The following is a 17667-nucleotide window of genomic DNA, read 5'->3' as shown; positions in this document are numbered from 1 at the left end:
TCAAGGGCAGCAGAGGAAAGTTCTGCTTCTTTCGTGTTTCAGGTTTCTTTACTCTGTTTCTCTATGAAATATTGCTTCATTCTTTTACTTAGAACACTTGTTAGCTCTTTTTCTCCTCCTGTATTCTGTTTTTCTGTGCATGTTTGCAGGACACCTCTGTCCAATGATGGAGCATTGGACTGGGTGGGTTTTTGGTTCATGTTTATGCTTAATGGATGACTATGCAAATTAATCCTTATTCCTTTCCTCCTTATGAAATGATGGCAAAGTTCACTGAGATCTATTGAGGAATTGCAATAGGAAAAACTACCTAGTATTTTATTATACCGTGAAAGAGTTCTGCACATACCTGAAATGTAACTCCTCAAGGTGAGGAGTGAGAGAAAAGTTGTAGCATGGTGCAGTTGTGAACATATTTCTCCTAGCAAGTTCCAGGCTCAAAGGGAGAAGGAGATGCCCTACTCCTTCATTTGACCATGCCTGTCTCTGAGTGCTGAGACCCAATGGATGGAGCCTACCTGTTGGCAGGAAAAAGGTGAAAAGCCTGCAGACTTCATGCTTTGTCATCTTGTTTCTTGAGTGTGAACGCTTTTACCATTGATAGTCTCCTTTAATTATACTGCTGTTAGACCCTTCTATTTTCAAGAAAACTAGGTTATGTGGTGTAATGAATACCCTCCTGGTATTTCCTCACCTATTGCATATGTGGCAGAAGTGTCTTTGTAGGCTTTCCACTGGAGGGTTAATAAAATCCTTTTCATTTAGCTAATGCTTCCTGGATTTCAGTTAACACCACGCACACAATGTTTCATGACTGTCTTTCATTTAAAATTTAGAATCCCTTTTCATTTTTTGATAATTGAAATCGTATTTTTTCAAGCAATTTCAGAAGACAAGCATCAATGCAAGATGGATATGGGCCAAATGGACTCACTCACTGTGAATGTGCAAGGCAGTGAGCCAAGTAAAAGCCATACAATTTCAAAGAACCTCATTCCCTCCCCTTCCTTTTCCCACAGTTGCTAGCTAAAGCCACATGTTTCAGGAGGCCTACGAGTTCAGATTATCTAGTTGAAATTTTCTTTGCTGCAACTTGTATCTGTTGACCCTTGTCCTGTCAGTGTGGCACCAAGTTTGGCACCACCTCCTCCCTTGGCCTCTCTTCCTATGTAGAGTCCTGCAATCATAAAATTTAAATTACAGATGTAGTCTTTCCAAGAGCAGCTGCATTGCTACAGTGCCTGGGAGCCTTACTGTGCCATGTTAAGCAATCTGATTAATCTCTGCCCTTAGAAGCTTGATTCTTTTTCTCATCTTTTCTCCAAGGGGAGAGTTTTGTCTTGTGTTATTTGGTTTTTTTTGGTGGTGGTTAGTTTTTTGACCTCTTTGTGTTTGGTTTTAATATTCCACTCTTTCTGTTGCTCATTGGCCTCCAGATCCAACTTGCATAACTTAAAATGCCAGAGGCAGTGTTTTCTGTAACTTTGAGTCCTAAAAACTTGATATGGGAATTGAAAACTACCGGTATGCTCTTTCTGCCCTTTGTTTCACCATAGATGATAAATTTTCCCATCAAAAGCTTCACAGCCTCTTTTGCCTTTGATATGTGAAGCAGAAGGAACTGAACTTGCTCCTCCATAATTATATGATTACGCAGGCACAATAAAAATAAACGTGGCTCTGTGTTAACAGTAGACCCAACACTTCTGAGTCTGAACTCACGAAGGGCAGTTCTCTTGGGTAAGAAGAACGTTACAAAAGTATACACCCCACTTGCATACGTGCTTGTCTCATGTAGGTACAGAAGTCCCATAAACATGTAATTGCAAAACATTATCTGTACAATTAAATCACACCTTCAGAAATATTAGCCCCAGAATTTTCTTTGCAAAATCTTTTTCAAAGAGGATGAGAATATTATTTTATGCTCATATACCAACCTTCCCACAACAGATGTGAAGTGTGGCCTTCACAGGTCCGGAAGGCTGAATACAGCTCATGTGCATCTAGAAATAATTACGTGAAACTGTCCTCAGGGTCTTGTTTGCTATTGGAAAGGGATTTCCCTCTGACAGGAGGTAGTATGTATTGTGAAGAAGGAGCGCTGTTCTCCACATGAAGATATCTGCCTACCAAGGTCTTGCAAACTAATTTAGTCTCTTTTCTGGTTTCTAGATTTTGCAGAGTTTGTTTTTCTGGGTCTGTTCCTTACTGAGATGTCTTTGAAGATGTATGGACTGGGGCCAAGAAATTACTTCCATTCTTCATTCAACTGTTTTGACTTTGGGGTGAGTAGGCATATCAGCTGGGTGGACGAAGCGTGTGGTTGTCCCATTGTTGAATGGGGTTGGATGTTTAAGGGTCAGTACAGGAACGCATGGGAAATGGTGTCGTAAGGGTGCATTTCCCAGGGAGAAGTTATCATATACATTAGCTGTGGTGAAATGCACTTAGCTTCCCTTAGTTATCGTTTTTCTTGAAAAAATGTGACAGATAGGGTTTTCATTTCCTCAGTGAGTTACCGGGTGTTCAGAGCATCAGCACTGGTAAATGCTCTGATTACGATGAGAGTCTCTCCCGTTTCAGTGAGGTGACTGAAAGACGAAAAAGCCCACACGTCTTATTGCTCTTTTTCCCCATCATCCATTTAACGGCCTTTCCCTCAAGACACATAGCTGGCACTTTTCAGACATGAGCGCCTGGAATTAGAAGTCTAAACACCTAATTAGGTGACAGAAAGGCTGTAACTCAGATGCTTTTATTCTAAAAGTACGGGTTCTCCCCTTTGAGCTAGAACAATGGCTATAAAGTGTGACTGGAGTAGGGCCCGTTTTGAATCCATCTAATAACAAACGTTGCACATAGATGTTAATTTGTTCATTAAAAGCTGTTAGGCTGTAGTCTGTCCTCACAGAGGTTAATTCAGCTTCTCTTGTTCTTAGTGTGGACTGTGCAGTGGACCCCAGAGCAGGCATCAGACTTTAAGGTTTCTTTTCTTTAACTAAAGCCGATATGGAGCTTATGATGCTTGCTCACGGCAACAAACAAGGGGAAAACAGTAAGGTGCACTGTATCCTTCATCCAGTCTTCCTCTCCAGAGTAGATTTAGTCCATCATTTCTAGTCTTTATGTGCCGAGATACTGAGAGTAATCCTCTTCCTCCATGAGGTTAAAATCACTGCTTCAGCACTGCTCCAGTATGATGAGAAGAGGTATTTTTACCTTTGGTAAGTGACCACTCCTACATCCAAGACTACAGCTAGAGCTAACTTCTCTTTTTTTGGCTGTGTCAGCAGGAAAGCTCAGAGCTAGTAAACTCCGGGATTAAACTAGCCACTGAAAGAGTCACCTGTGTCCAACAGACTGAAGTACTGTGGCAGGCTACCTCAAGTGTGCAACATCTCTGCCATGTGGGGCTTTCCTCTCTGTGGCTCCCGTTGCAGCCAGTCATGGCTCAAAGCGCTTTGACATTCTTTCAGGCTACATAGTCTAAAGAGAGCAGACTCTAACTTTCATGAGAGGAGACCAGAGCACTGACAATTAGAGAGCAGACTCTAACTTTCATGAGAGGAGACCAGAGCACTGACAATTAGTAGTGCAGCGTTGCGTCTACATTCCCTGAACATAAGACAGCTGATATCTCAACATTTAGTTTTGAGGCCTAATCTAAGAGTCAGAGAGGCTTCCCTCAGCTAAAGGCAGCCAGCCTATGACAAGTGCAGCTCTCCTGGCAGGAATGGATGTCCTGCGAACACTGGAATAAAAAGTGTGCCCCCAGCGTATAAGGGGGCTGACACCCAGCTTTCACAGAATTCAGCATGTGCTTAAAACCCCAGCTTTGAACCCCAGCTCTGTGAGCTGGGTAAACGACATTAAGCAGCCGTGCAATATTGTCTAATTTTAGCTTGTTAAGGCATCATTGCCTTGTTTGCATTGTCTAAGGACTGATGTTAGATTGATGACTGTCAATCACGGATTAGGTGTGATCTGAGAATGCAGTATAGCCAACTTTCTCCCATGCTGGCTGCTAATTTGCCTGTACCCTCGTATGCCGAATGCTCCTTGCACAACAGGAAGAAATTGTACCATGCAGTTAGGGACAGGTGATTTAGGAACTTTGCATTGAGCGTGAAATAAACCTACTGGGTCTCTCTGCTTTCTGTCATGCTATGGTGAGCACAGCATTGGCAATAAGCTTTGCAGGGTATGTTTCCCAGGAGGCGAAACTGTTGATCTGTTTCTAATTCTTCCTCCTTTAAAGAATCCATTGGGATCCTACTTCTCTCTGTGTTTCTTCCTCCTCACCCACCTTCCGGCCTCCAGAATTAATTCAGCTTCTTCACCCCCGCTGGAACATCACGCAGTTCTGTAGTCAGTTTAGTTTGACAAACCATCAGGATGAAATGGTTCAAACGCAAAGAGGAAAACAACAAAACAGAGAGACATCAATCTTGGGAGAAATAGTCCCTTGTGGTCTTATGTGAAACAATTCCCAAGGGATCATGTTGAAATGCCAAGAAAATTAATTAGCAGTGTAAAACGTGCAGGGTCTGAGGAAAGGTTTTTTGCTGGTTCATGAGGGATTTCTAAGAGCGGTATGTTGCAGAGACAAGTTTTAATTCCTTCTTTTTGTGATGGGAGTGACTGGATGAGTGACTGTTGTACATCCCTTTTTTTCAGCTACATTTTCTTGAGGCTCAGGGTACAGCATTTCTTGCAGAGCTACCACTAGCAGTGCTGTATTTTTCAAAAAAAAAAAAGTCCAGGTTGCTGCTCATGAGGGGGCCTTCCAAGCTGTTGAGAATCACAGTGCTGCTCAGGTACTTGCAGACACAGATCTGCTTGTCCTGATTTTCCATTAAAGCTCCTTTCTGCAACAAGAACTAGTTGCTCATTGGAGTCTAGTTATAATGTGTTTATGGCGTGCTTTGCACAGCTGGGGACTTTGGTCTACAGGAGCTCTGAAATGCTAGTTCAGTACAAATAATAACAGTAGTTGGCACAGAAATGCCTGTCTTCTCTTATTAGCCATGCAGTAACCCATGTTGATATAATTGCCCTTTCCAGTTGTACTTACTCCATTACTATTTTGCTCTTTTTGTCATAGAGCGATTTCAGAGAATGTTTCGGTATAGCTTGAGGTTAATTCTCTGCCAACTTTAAAAAACAAGCAAACGGGCAAACCTTAAAAACCCCTTGATAAGGAACAATTTTTTTAACAACCTGAAGCTGAAGGCCTGACAGAAGATTGGATGTGCATGCTAGAGGCTTTTCAGGATCTCTTAATGGCTAATATCTTAATCAGTCTCCTAAAGGTTTTGAGTTATGAAAAGTTTCTAGTAGCTTGTACTTGTTGCCAATGCTTTGCCGTTCTGCAGTGCTGTAGTCGAAGCCTTCCTATGCTTCTGATTGGGAGAGGAGGAGGAGGAGGCAGTGTGCCGCTGCGTCTCTGCAGGCTGTCTGGAGCAGCTGTGCGTGGTGGGAAAACGTAGCCGCTCCTGGCATGCTGCTTCCCTTCCTGTGGACAGTGAAGGGGCTAAGTCTAGAGTTAGCACTTGTAGCTAAGCCGCTATCGAGAAAAAATATAATGTGCGTTTCAAAGAAGGCTATTTTAATGTAGTCTGCTTACTAGAGGAAGAAAGAAACAAATTCCTACCTGTGACTACCTAGATGTATATCCTACTTGAGGATATTTACGAAGTTGGAACCAGTTTTGTTTTGGGGGAGGAGGGGGCAAAATTATACTGACATTCTCCGTAAGAAAGCCATTATAGGCCAAGATCTGGTTGTTTTTCGATCCTCAGCCTCTCTAGCAGCACTGCAAAGAGCTAGGCAAATGTGTTGCCTTTTTTAAACTCGATACCTCTTACAGGTGATTGTGGGAAGTATTTTTGAAGTTATTTGGGCTGCAGTGAAACCTGGCACCTCATTCGGCATCAGCGTATTGCGAGCTCTTCGACTCCTGAGGATTTTCAAAGTAACAAAGTAAGTCCAGCTCCCTTTCTGCCCACACCAGATTTTTAGCCCAATATGAAAGTGCGCATCACCAACATTACGGACAACAGCAGTGCTTTCCACACTCAAAAAAAATACTACTCTAGTCAGCACAAAGTCTACCTCTCCTAACATCCGCTCTCTGAAATGGACCAAGTATGAAGGGGGACTGGAAGACCACTGCACCCACAGGATCATTTTTCCTTTAGCTGCGCTCTCCTGATTTCTGGCAGTGAAAGGTTTAGGGAGTTTTTTGAGCTGGAAGTTGCATCCACAAAAAGCTTTTAACAGCCCCTGCCCCAGCACTGTGTGCAGCTTTGACATTTTTTTGAACCCTTTCATGGCCTTGGGGCAAAATTCAATAGTGTAGGGATGAGCTGCATGAGCACATCCTTTTTTTTTTCTTTTGTATTTAAGCTTGCTGCCCCATGATCTCACCAGATATTTCTTTATCTCTTGAATTAAGAGAAAGAATTTTCTTATTTACCTTTTAAGTTTCACCAACTCTCCACTGTCCTTACCTGCTGCCACTGTGAAGGAAAAATATCTGATGGTAGTTCACCAGGTTTGATTACTTAAGGAGCTGAGCTACCCTGGCTATAATAATCCTGAAGACTGAACTGCTGTGTTGACACAAGAAGGAAGTGTGCTGCCGCTGCCTGTGCTGTATCTGAATTGGAAAAGTTTGAGGCTTTCAGTCTTGAGGGTGATGAAGTTGGACATTCACTAGAGTTTGGGTGCCACAGGCTTTCATTTGTTCTCATTTTCATGTGTTGCGTTAATGTGTGCTGATATTAGCAAATAGCTACTGTGCAATTTATAAATCCATGTACAACAATTTGTGAAGGATTTTAAAGCTGTAGAGTGGAACTTGATCAAGTGTTTGGGTACTCCTGCTACTGTTTTCCTCTAAACTATTACCTCCTCAGATCCTCCTCTCTCCATCAGCTCTCTTACTTGTTCTTGTCTAGAAGTGACAAAAGGAGAAATAAATTTCCACAAAAACAGAAAAAGCACGGACTGTCACATACTTGAACAAAATAGTCATTTGAAGTAACCACGTACTTTCTTGGCTGTCCAGCGGCACACTTTTTGCCATCTCCTTAGGGTTTAGCTGATTTATATCTGTTAATCATTATGCAAATCCAGAAGGAGTTGGAAACATTAAGCTCTGTAAATGTCTAGTGAAAGAGGTGGGAGCCTGATTCAAGAACCTTACTTAGCCTACCTTCTGGTAGTCTCTTTATTGAAAATTCCACATTTCATAGCGAGTTTGTGAGAATAAATTGTCAGCAGTTAATTTTACCTAAAGCTGCTAAGACTTAATATATCCAATTGCCTGTTTAAATCTTCAAAAATTTTGGATATTTTTGCAAGTTAAAATGATCTCCTGCCAGTTTTCACCTGAATAGTCAAAAGTAGGATTTTAGCCAACATTAAAGCACAATGAAGACTGTGCTGTACCTTAACGAAACAAATGGTCCAGCAAGCTGGGCGCTGTCTTGCCTTTCAGAGTAGCGAGTAAAATTTTCACGATACAGAAAGTGGATTTTCCCTTGACCTAACTCAGTGAATATTTTCTCTGACATGACAGAAACATGTTCATCCTTTTACCAGAAGAGTGGTCCTTCTCAGCTCAAACTGATCTCTCAGCTGTGCTGGGCGACATTAGCCCAGTGTCTGAGCTGCACTTCCTGAGTCTAGCACAGTTCACAGTGAGGTGTAGTTTTGAAAGCTACCAAAGCAATAGCACCAGACGTGAACTTATTGCCCAATTGCTTTCATTCCAGTCTTACTGTGAAAGTAAGACCGCACCCTGAGCGGTTTTCTTTTATTCTTTTCTTTTTTTTTTTTCTTTTCCTGTATCTTTCATAGCAGTTTTCCTCTGAAACTTCCTACTTTGCTGCTTTTTTTTTTTTTTTTTTTTTTTTTTGGCCTCTAATGTGTTCAACAGAAGACAAGTGCAGTTCACTCTGCTTTGAATAACTGGAGGTATTAAGGCTTTTGATTCAAAAGCCTCTGCCTTATACAGCCCAAATCAGTGTGATGGCAGAAGGCAGAGCAATATGATAGTTATAAAGCTAAATTACAGCAGGCCATAAAGGTCACAGCAGGTTGCAGTAAGAGGGAATGCAATCTCAGAGGAACTTAAATGCAGAGAGGAAGACAAGCAGAAAATAGCTTAACGTGTTTTCTTCTTTGTCATGACAAAACTGAATGGGGAATGACATCTGTAGAACTACATCTCCTCATTATATGCTGAAGCTCTGTAATCAGGTGTGGTCTGCTGCTGAAATGAACAATGTGTGCTGAGCTCTTCCAGGACAATCCAGGGCCTCCTGTGAATTTAGTGTCCAATTGTGTTAACTGAAAAGTAGGAATTCTATACTTGCGCCAGGTTTTGCCTGAAGCCATTGTGTCAAGCAGGGAAAAGTCGACATGATCAGCAAAACCCTTCCTCCTTCTCCAAGGAGAGTAATTTAGCTCCTTTCACTCAGGGGCCAATCTTGAGTAGGCTTGATTGCATTTGTTCAAATTGAAGAGGCTGTCCCGCGAGACCAGAAATTGCCCTGAAACCTGCTGTCACGGTATTACGGACAAACCTTTTATTGGAACGAGTACAGCAGGAATGCAAGATCCTGCTCCTCTTAGCATTGAGCAGTCCACTGGCTCTGCCTGGGACATGCCTGCGCATAGAAATGCGAGGCAGTTTGGTCCTTGCAGCTACGCCATGGGGAAAGAAGAGGAGGAAAATGAAGACAGAGAGAAGAGAAAGGATAGCGTTTCTGCTTCTCTGATTTACGCTGTGGTGAACCACTCTCCCCGTGAGTGGATCAAACAGATCCATGGGCCACCTTCTGTCAAGCATGCCTTTGTTCTGCAAGGAGCAGCTCAGGGCATGGTTCTGTTCCCAAAATGCTGCTGGAGGATATGCAGAGCATTGAGGAGCAAGTTGCTGTGGAGACTAGCCTCTGGATGGTGGCTCCTGGGGCCAGGCAGGGGAAGAAGAGAAGTCATTGGAGAAAAAGAGAGAGTTTGCTGGAGAAATTCCTGCCCGTGGTCTCAAATTGCAAACCATTAGCAGTTGACATGTGAAATGGCTTTATATCACTCATTTCATATTGTCTGCTCTGGCCCTGTTGTTTCTCAGGCCTGTTTGCCTAAAAGGAGATTGTCTAAGAGCAACTCTGCTCTAATAGCTCTTTCTGCATTTTCTAGTTCATTAGTTTTCTTAATATAAATGCTCCCTGCCTGTTCTCAGCAGGGCAATAAAACAAGTGCCATTTCTGAGGAAGCACTCAGGCCTGCCGTGGCTCCGTGTGCCTGCCTTGCCCTGTGTGCATGCGGGTCAGGAGTGAAGAGATGAAATCAAGGGTGATTTCAGGGGGAAGAGGGAGGTGAAAGCAAACTGCGCTTTGGTATCTGGCCAAATACGACTTGCCATGCGTCAGTTGGGATTCAGGCTGAGCCATTCCCTTTTGTCTTGTTGGAATTCACGTCCCAGATTTGCTGAGTTTTGATCTTCTGAGGATGTGTGGCCCTGGACGCCCAAACTGTGCGACTAAATTGCCCTACACTGAAGTCATCTATGCATTGGCGGTGCATAAATGTGTGTTTTAAACCTCTACAGAAACATTTAAGCATCTGAATGTGAGGTTCTGGGTTGGCCTGTGAATACGGGGCTCGGGGCTTTCGGCGAGCTGGAAGTAAATGCTCAAAAAGGTGTCCTGGTGGTGGAGCCCTGGAGGGGCTATTCCTTTTTTAAGAAAGTAGATCGTACTAACTTCTCACTGAAGGCTCTGCTCCCACTAATGTTATCTCTTGGCTGCTCTGATACACTATGTAGGTACTGGAATTCCCTGAGAAATCTTGTGGTCTCCTTGCTGAACTCCATGAAATCCATCATCAGCTTGCTCTTCTTGCTGTTCCTGTTCATTGTGGTGTTTGCTTTGCTGGGGATGCAGCTCTTTGGAGGACAGTAAGTTTAATCATTGTCCTTTCAGTGGTTATTTAAAAGGAGTCACCTAGAATACACAAGGTTGAGGGGGACTGGAGGGCTCAAAAGCTTCACATCAAGGATGCAGTGCCTTTTTGGCTCTAGGCTGCAGATAAATGATCTCTGCTTTGTATGAGACATGTTCCTGTGTCTTTCCTGGTAGAAGGACATCAACATAGCAAAAACTGCTGCTTCAGGACTGCAGGCCAATGAAGCATGTAAGGATACAGACATGTCTGTTCCTGAGGCTGTATACGAATAGAAGGCTTCGCTCTCTAAGGCTGTCAACTTGGCATTTTGGCATAGTATTTTTTTTTAATTTTTAAATAAAAACAAAGCATGCTTAGCATTAGAAAAACTCTTACCGGAATATTGTATATGTCTAAGAGCTGAATTCTTTCTAGTTACTATAATCCATAATTTCTTCAAAGCTTCTATATCATTCCATGATTCCCCTGTACACCAGATCTCTGAAATATGATTTGAAGAGGCAGCACCTTTTCATCTGTGAGGGGAAAGGTAAATTCTTTCCCTGTTAGCCACAGCCACAATTTTTTTTTTTCACTTGGAGTATTTTTCTGCTGGAAAATATAGTTTTGTTGAACCTGAATTTTTTCACTAAGAAATATCAGTTGTGATGAATTTTGCAAAAAGAAATTTAGCAACAAGCTGCATAAATAAGTTTCCAAATGACATAACTTTTTTAAAAAAAATAAATTATCAACCCCTGTTTTATTTAAAAAAAAAAAAAAAAGACCTACTAAGAGGGCAATTTTGATTTTAAGTTTTACACTTGTGGACAGAAACATCTGGAAATTGCTAGTCCCATGAAATCATTTGAGATTTTGTTTATTCATTTGATTTGTGAATGATAATGAATCTCTAAACATCAAAACTTTCTCCAGGACCAAAACTTAGTTTCTGCTAATAGTTCTATTAACTGTTTTCTCAGAGATACCATGTTCTCTGCTGCGGTTGCCTGGAGTGTTGTCGTCGGGTAGGACAAACGTTGCTCTCTGACTTGAGTCACAGGGTGTTATGAGAATGTAGCAGAATTGTTTGTCTCTTACTGTTGTTGTTTTTGTTTCTTGCATCTCTCTAGATTCAACTTTCAAGATGAAACACCAACCACAAACTTTGATACCTTCCCAGCTGCCATCCTGACAGTATTCCAGGTAAAGCCATCCCTTATTCTAGGTGAATATTAGTAAAGAAATTCTTGGGAATCTCTTCCTGCCTATGGTGACCAGGGAGGTCCCCAAAAGTCTGTGGGATTTAGGAAAGTAGAAGTCCTTCTCGTGTGTTTTTCCACATTGATCAATTAATGTATAATTAAAAATCAACGTTATGGGATTACAACTAGGAAAAAAAATTATTTTTCTCGGAAGGAATCTGGATAAAAAAGACATTTCAGTGCGTAGCTTAAAGAGTATGTGTACCTGTGTATATATAGTCTTCCAGACTATACCTTCCCACCTCGCTCTGATTTTATGCTGCAATGGCAGTGCTTGCATGTGCCCCGCTGCTTGAATCTTCCTGGAATGAAGCACAGACAGTGAGCGTGTGCATGATCTGTTTCACTTTCTCCTGTGGTTGCTATAATTTAATGAGGAGAGTGTCCTGAGCTAGCTCCAGGCAGTAAGGAAATAATGTAGCGTTTTGCACTGTAATGGCTAAAGGTAAGATAATGCTGGATAAGAATTAAAAACATTGGGGGAGCACAGAAAGAGGCATCAGCCTTGGGCAAGTTCATGGGATGGTAGGAGAGAGAGCAGTTCTGGGAGATGTAAAGCTCAGATTTAAGAGCCTAATTTTGCAGCTGTTCTCTGCGTGCCTTTTATTAAACATTAGCTCAAGTGTTTCAGTAGAGAACTAGGGATGCTGCACCCTGCTCAAAGGGAAACAGCAAGTAAACTTCACATGTTTGTGGAAGACCTGCTTCCATCCTTAAGAACTGTTCCACACAAATGGTTATGGTAGGCTCAAGCTGAGACTTGACCGCAGGTCCAAACTTCGCTGGATTTCAGCTAGGCTTGGATTATGTGTTTCAGTATTATGTCCCCAAAAAGGAAAAAAAAAAAAAAAGGGGGATTGATGACAACTTTTGGATTAAAACAGAAAAAGTATCTTAAAGAAAATGTGTCCTGTGACCTTTAAGTAAGCAGCTTCATATGGGTCCTGTTTCTCTCCATATGTGAAGCAGGTTCTAGGGTACCTACCTCACAGGATATTGCAAACCATGGTAGATTAATATTTGCATAGTATTTTGGAACTCATCAAAGAAAATGCTTACAGAAATGTAAAGGTATTGCTATGGAGTCGGAACTGAACCAAAGTCAGGCTCCGGATATGAACATCTGGAAATTTGGATGCTACTTTGGTTTGGGACTATAGCCACCTCTTGAGAATACTTAGCTGAAATATTTCCTTTCTTTTGCTGAGATAAGTACTCCTGTATTATTAGTGGCTGTGGGATGAAAGAAATACAGTTGTTTTTTGATATTCATATAGAATGTAAAAGCTATGAATTAAAACCAGCAAACCTATTAGCACATAATAAACTTGGTGCAACCTCACTGAGGTGTTGCAATAACCTCCGCTCTAAGTCTGTCCCCCTTGACTTACAAGCACCGTGTCAAGGAGTCTTCAAGCCGAGAAGGCACATAAAGTGCTTCGAGGAGGCCCTGGGATGTTGCAGGTGTGCTGTGACAGCCAGACCCCAAATGGGCCTGGGGGTTGCTGTGCTGCAGTGCTAGGCTAGGAGCTGGCTGACTGAGGGGCGGATGTGAGAGGCTTGAGCTGTAGCTGAACCACAGGCAGTAAGGCCCTTAGGAGCTGCAGGTCCGGGACAGGAGCCTCCTGCAGAAGTCTGGCTTAGCCTTTTCTATCTCAGCACACCTGGCTAGGTCACAGGCCTCTGTCATGGGCCTCCCAGGACAGATTTTGTCTGCCTGGCAGCTGGCTGACTTCAGAATTGGGTGCAACTGAGCCCGGTGCCCCTGAAGTCCCCTTGAAGAGCATTACATGTTTTTCCCCGGCTCCTGAGGAAGTCTTTGCGAGCTGAAAGACAAGCTGTGTATATGAAAATACAGACACACAAGTTAAATATATACATATTCATCCATATATCTATGCATCTGTACGCATGAAAAATAAATTGCTCTATCTCCCTATGCTAGCAATCACTTAACTAGAAGTGGTCACAACATCCATACACAGAGACTCTATAAACCAGAAAGATCTCTATTAAACATGCATGCTCTGCTCCTTGGAGGCTGCTACTTAAATGATTAAATGGTGCCAGCTGCAAAGGAGTATGCCTGTGATGAGTGCTTGAAGGGATGAGCAATCTTAGAGGCAGGATGTGACTAGACCTTGGTTCTGCTGAAGGACGCCTTGCTAAGGTCTGGGAAGCGTTGCCTGGGTTCAGTTTAATAACTGCATGTCCTGCCTGCCCTAGCTGTGCTCTTTCCTGGCCTACCTGTGAGATATGGCAGACACGGAGTTTAAGCAATTTTGTATTTAGTTGGGCTCCAGCTCAGGGAAGCATCTGCCTTTCAGGACAACCCTTTTAAGTTGTGCTTTACCAGTTCCTGGCAGCTGAGTGTCTTCCCCTGTTAATGTGCTTATTAGGCCATTAGGATTACACAGCAGATTTTAACAGTTGTTTTTATTCCATCATCTGATAGCTCCTCAGCCAAGCCTACATATTAAATGCTGAGCTGCACTGGACAAAATGTTCAGTTTGGGAGCCAAAAACCAGTTTTGGCTTCAGGGAAAAACAAAATCGTTGGGCTTCACCTTGCTCCAAAGCTCTCATCCCCTTCCTCCTCTGCAATGCTGTCCTTTCCTCTCCTCTCGCAGACCAAGAAGACTTTTATTAACCACATAACCTCTGGCTCTTGAGGGCTGCTACCTAGCTATTGAGGTAATTCCTCAAGCTGATGGGGCAAATGATGGGAAGGACACTGAGTCAATTGTCCATCCTCTCACCAGGGCCTCAGAGAACATCCTCAGCTCTTCACAGACAGTTCACTGAGTTTAGATCATTTACCTACGTGAAACCATAAAACAAACTTTTTTTTTTTTCCTTAAGATTTTGTTCTGCATTCAAAATAATCCATTTGAATTTTTGAAACTGGTCCCCAGCCCACTGGATTTGTTTATGTGCCACTTGTAATCAGTGATGTATGTGACTCCTAGTCTTGCGCAGGGTATAGGAGTGCTCCTATCAGTTTCTCTTTCAATGAGTATTTGTTTGAATAGAAATCACTTTATGGATATTCCCAGAAAGCAGGAACAGTTGTGAATTCATGGAAACGATTTGCATGCAAGTTTGTGAACAGTCTTGTGTAATTTAGTGCCAGAGCTGAAAGCCCAATGGCTTGGTCCATAGCCTCAGTCACTCTGATGTAAATCCAAAGCAAGCCCAATTGTGTGGGCTGCTCCAGGCTTGCCCAGCACTATTTGAGACTGGATTCCATATTTAGGAAACAAGTTTGTATATGCACTATATGTGCTAGTGCGTATACTTGCTCTTATCCTATTGCTATCATCAGTATCATCCCTGCAGCAAGAAATGTTCTATCTATCAGCAGCTGATGGGTAGTGTGGAATTTACAGTTGTTTCTAGCATACTGAGTACACATGGGACTTGATTACTACAGCACACCATGCTTGGGGTTTTTTGTTTTTCCCCCCTCCTACTAAATTCGAAGACAGTTTCGTATTCAGGAATCGGAGCTCTGATTTCCAGTGCTAAAAGTAAGTACCATTAGAATCAGCCATGCAGGGCAGATGAAATGCTGAAATGCACAAAAAGTTGCTGTGTTACAGTCGTTGGTGAAGAACGGGAATGGCAAACAATCCAGACTGGTGCAAAAGTAGCACTTAGTGAGGCAATGCTTATTTGAATCTTAGGCACTTTCACATTATGATTAGTTTTTCTATTATTCATGTACTTGCTAATTAGCCTTATGTCAGTATCCAGAGTCTGCAGCCAGGACAGCTCTGCAGAGCTAGGTTGCAGCTGTGATTGTCTCTATACAGGGACACAGGAATAGAGTCCCCTTCAAACTCTCCTCTTCTATCCTCAATCATACATGTTTGGTCATTGCTTCTGCTTCAGTTTTTTTTGCATTATGTGGCCATCTGGCTGATTGAGGCTCCTTTTGGCCATGGGATGCAGGAGGCACGGAGAAGAAGCATTGCAGTGCAACCCTCTTGTGAACCTTGTGCTGGTTATGCATTTTGAGTTATGTTCATGCAGGCAGCAACTGCAGCAAAGCTGCAGCCCTGCAGGACAGAGGAATAGTGGAAGGGGTTTCTTCTCCTGTTGTGTGGGTCACTGAGTGCGTATAGTGTGTGTGTGTGTGTGTGTGTGTGTAGGGAGGCAGTGAGCAAGTCCTTTCTGTGGGTGGAAGAGAGGACAGCGCATGGGGCAAGCTGGGGTGGAGGAAGAACACACAGGCCTGATTCCACTTGGTGCCCTCCTGCCCCTGGAGTTTCCTCTTCTGCCTGCCCCCTGCACCTTCATGCTGCTTCTGTGGGCTCCTGCCTCTGCTTCCCCCATAGCCAAGAGCACGAGCATGAGATGGATGATGTGAAGCTGAGAAAAGTTACTTTTTACTTATGGGACTGCAAAATCCCAGCAGCTTTTTGGGACTGCAAAATCCCAGATCTGCAAAATCCCAGATCAGCCACACACTGCTGGCTTGGCTGCTGCCCCCTTCAGCCTCTTCCCCTTACTGCTTGTGACCATTTTGTGTCCACAGCGCAAGAATGTGGGTGTTCCTTCTGTTTGTCTCTCTTGCCGACTCACTTGTTGACATTTGAGAAGTACGTGGGAGATGAGAGAAGAGCAATAGCTAGGGGAAGAACGAAGCAATGGGGCTTGCTGCAGGGAGGCACTACCAGCTGCCTTATCATCCCTAACTACCGTCTACTAAGCACCATCCTGGCACTCCGAGCCACTGCCCACACCTGATACTTACCAAGTATCACTCAAGATACCTATTTTGGCATATCCCCAGCTTCTTTTCTCACCGATCTCCAGTGGCCTCTTGAGCAATTGTGACTCAAGCAACAGTGGGTGTCTTCTCCTGGCTCTACATCCATCCCTTCAGCCTTTAGAAGTCATGCCTCTTGAAGGTGGATGTTAATATACCCTTTGCCTGTGGAAGGGCTTTCTGCCAAGCTCTGATATCCGCCTGCATATAGGTTTTTTACTCTGTAGGGAGGGAAGGAGAGTAGGGCTTGCACGGGGGCTTGGTAAAGCCTTTTTATCCCTGAAGAAGAAAGGAGTTGAAGTTAGTAGAGATCCTGCTCAGGGCACTGAGCATAGAAATCAGTTCCCTTTTGTCTGTAGGAAAAGCCACGCATGGAACTGTCAAAACTTGGTTATCTCTGCATGACCTAAAATGGAGAAGGTGAGAAATTTTGCTAGGAATGCAAATATTGTAACGTGGCTTTTGCAGATTCTGTATGTGAACCTACAATCAGGAAGGTAACCAAGAGCAGGCAGGAACTGATACAACTCTCCTCCCTTGTCAGAGGTCCTGAAGTCCCTCACTCCTCCTGGCATGCCATATTTACCTCATGTCAGAGGAGTCCTGGCACAGCACATGTGTTTATGGCTGTTGCACAACCCCCATCTGTGCTGCAGTGATGACCTGAGGCTGGGCACCTCCTCCAGTCTGGCTCCCTCAGCCTTCTCAAAGGTGTTAGCTGAGCTCAGCGTTACCCGTTTTCCCTACCGCTCTGCCCAAGGGCCGTTGCGCTCCTTTGGCTATGTCAGAGCTGAATGACACCAGGCTGTGTGGATGTGTTGAGAGTGCACAGCCTGGAGCACATCCATGCTCTTTGTAAGAGAGGTGCAAAAACTGGAAAGCTGCAGCCAGTCGAGGGTGAGACCATCCAAGGCTAGGGGCTCTGATGTCCAGCACCACAGTCAGACACACCAACTTGTTCATCCATTTTCCCCCCGTCGGTTAGTCCTGGGTTGTATCTAACTGCCTAGGTCCCCCAGGCCTTTTCTAATTCGTTTTTCCTTTATGTCACTATTTCTCTCTCTCCCAAATGTCACTGTGCAGATCCTGACGGGGGAAGACTGGAACGCAGTAATGTATCACGGGATCGAATCGCAAGGTGGCGTCCACTCGGGAATGTTCTCCTCCATTTACTTCATCGTCCTGACATTGTTTGGTAACTGTATCCTTGCACGCTGGTTTGCGTTAGTGGCACAGTGTGCCCTGTGCTCTTCCCCAGCACTTAGAGGTGCCCAGCCTGGAGGGTGGAACAGGCACTGGAGAGGGACACGCGAATTACTTACTCATTCTGCCCCAGGGCCTGGCATGTGGACATGGACACACTCAGCTGCATTTTAGTTAAGTGGAAAAGTTACCACTTGTTACTCTCTGACCCAGGTACATGCGCCCTAACTCGGAAGTGCTAGAAATATCTAGTTTAGTTTAAACGCTTCCCCCTCGATATGCTCTTTAACGCCAGATCAGTGCTGTGGCTTCACTCCTTATAGAACTGGAGCCAGCAGAGTTAAAGCAGATGTAGACAAGTTGCCCATGTCAGCAACATGTTTCTGATTGCAATGTGAATGTCCTCTTCATTCATTTTAATGTTTATATTTTAGGTTAAGAACACTCTATTGTGAGTTAATTTGC

General features: G+C 43.5%; 1 protein-coding gene across 9 annotated transcripts in view; it reads left to right on the top strand.

Annotated features, from left to right (window-relative positions):
* CACNA1B (calcium voltage-gated channel subunit alpha1 B) overlaps positions 1-17667 on the top strand; it is a 324011-nt gene that overhangs the window by 184600 nt on the left and 121744 nt on the right. For all 9 annotated transcript variants that reach the window (XM_068914607.1, XM_068914604.1, XM_068914605.1 and 6 more), the window contains 5 exons: positions 2176-2288; positions 5873-5985; positions 9842-9973; positions 11094-11166; positions 17083-17200. In XM_068914607.1, coding sequence (XP_068770708.1) covers positions 2176-2288; positions 5873-5985; positions 9842-9973; positions 11094-11166; positions 17083-17200 — 549 coding nt within the window. The remainder of the gene's footprint in view (positions 1-2175; positions 2289-5872; positions 5986-9841; positions 9974-11093; positions 11167-17082; positions 17201-17667) is intronic.

This window comes from Struthio camelus, chromosome 20 (assembly GCF_040807025.1).
Source record: "Struthio camelus isolate bStrCam1 chromosome 20, bStrCam1.hap1, whole genome shotgun sequence".
Lineage (NCBI taxonomy): Eukaryota > Metazoa > Chordata > Aves > Struthioniformes > Struthionidae > Struthio > Struthio camelus.
This window is presented reverse-complemented; position numbering and strand designations above follow the sequence as displayed.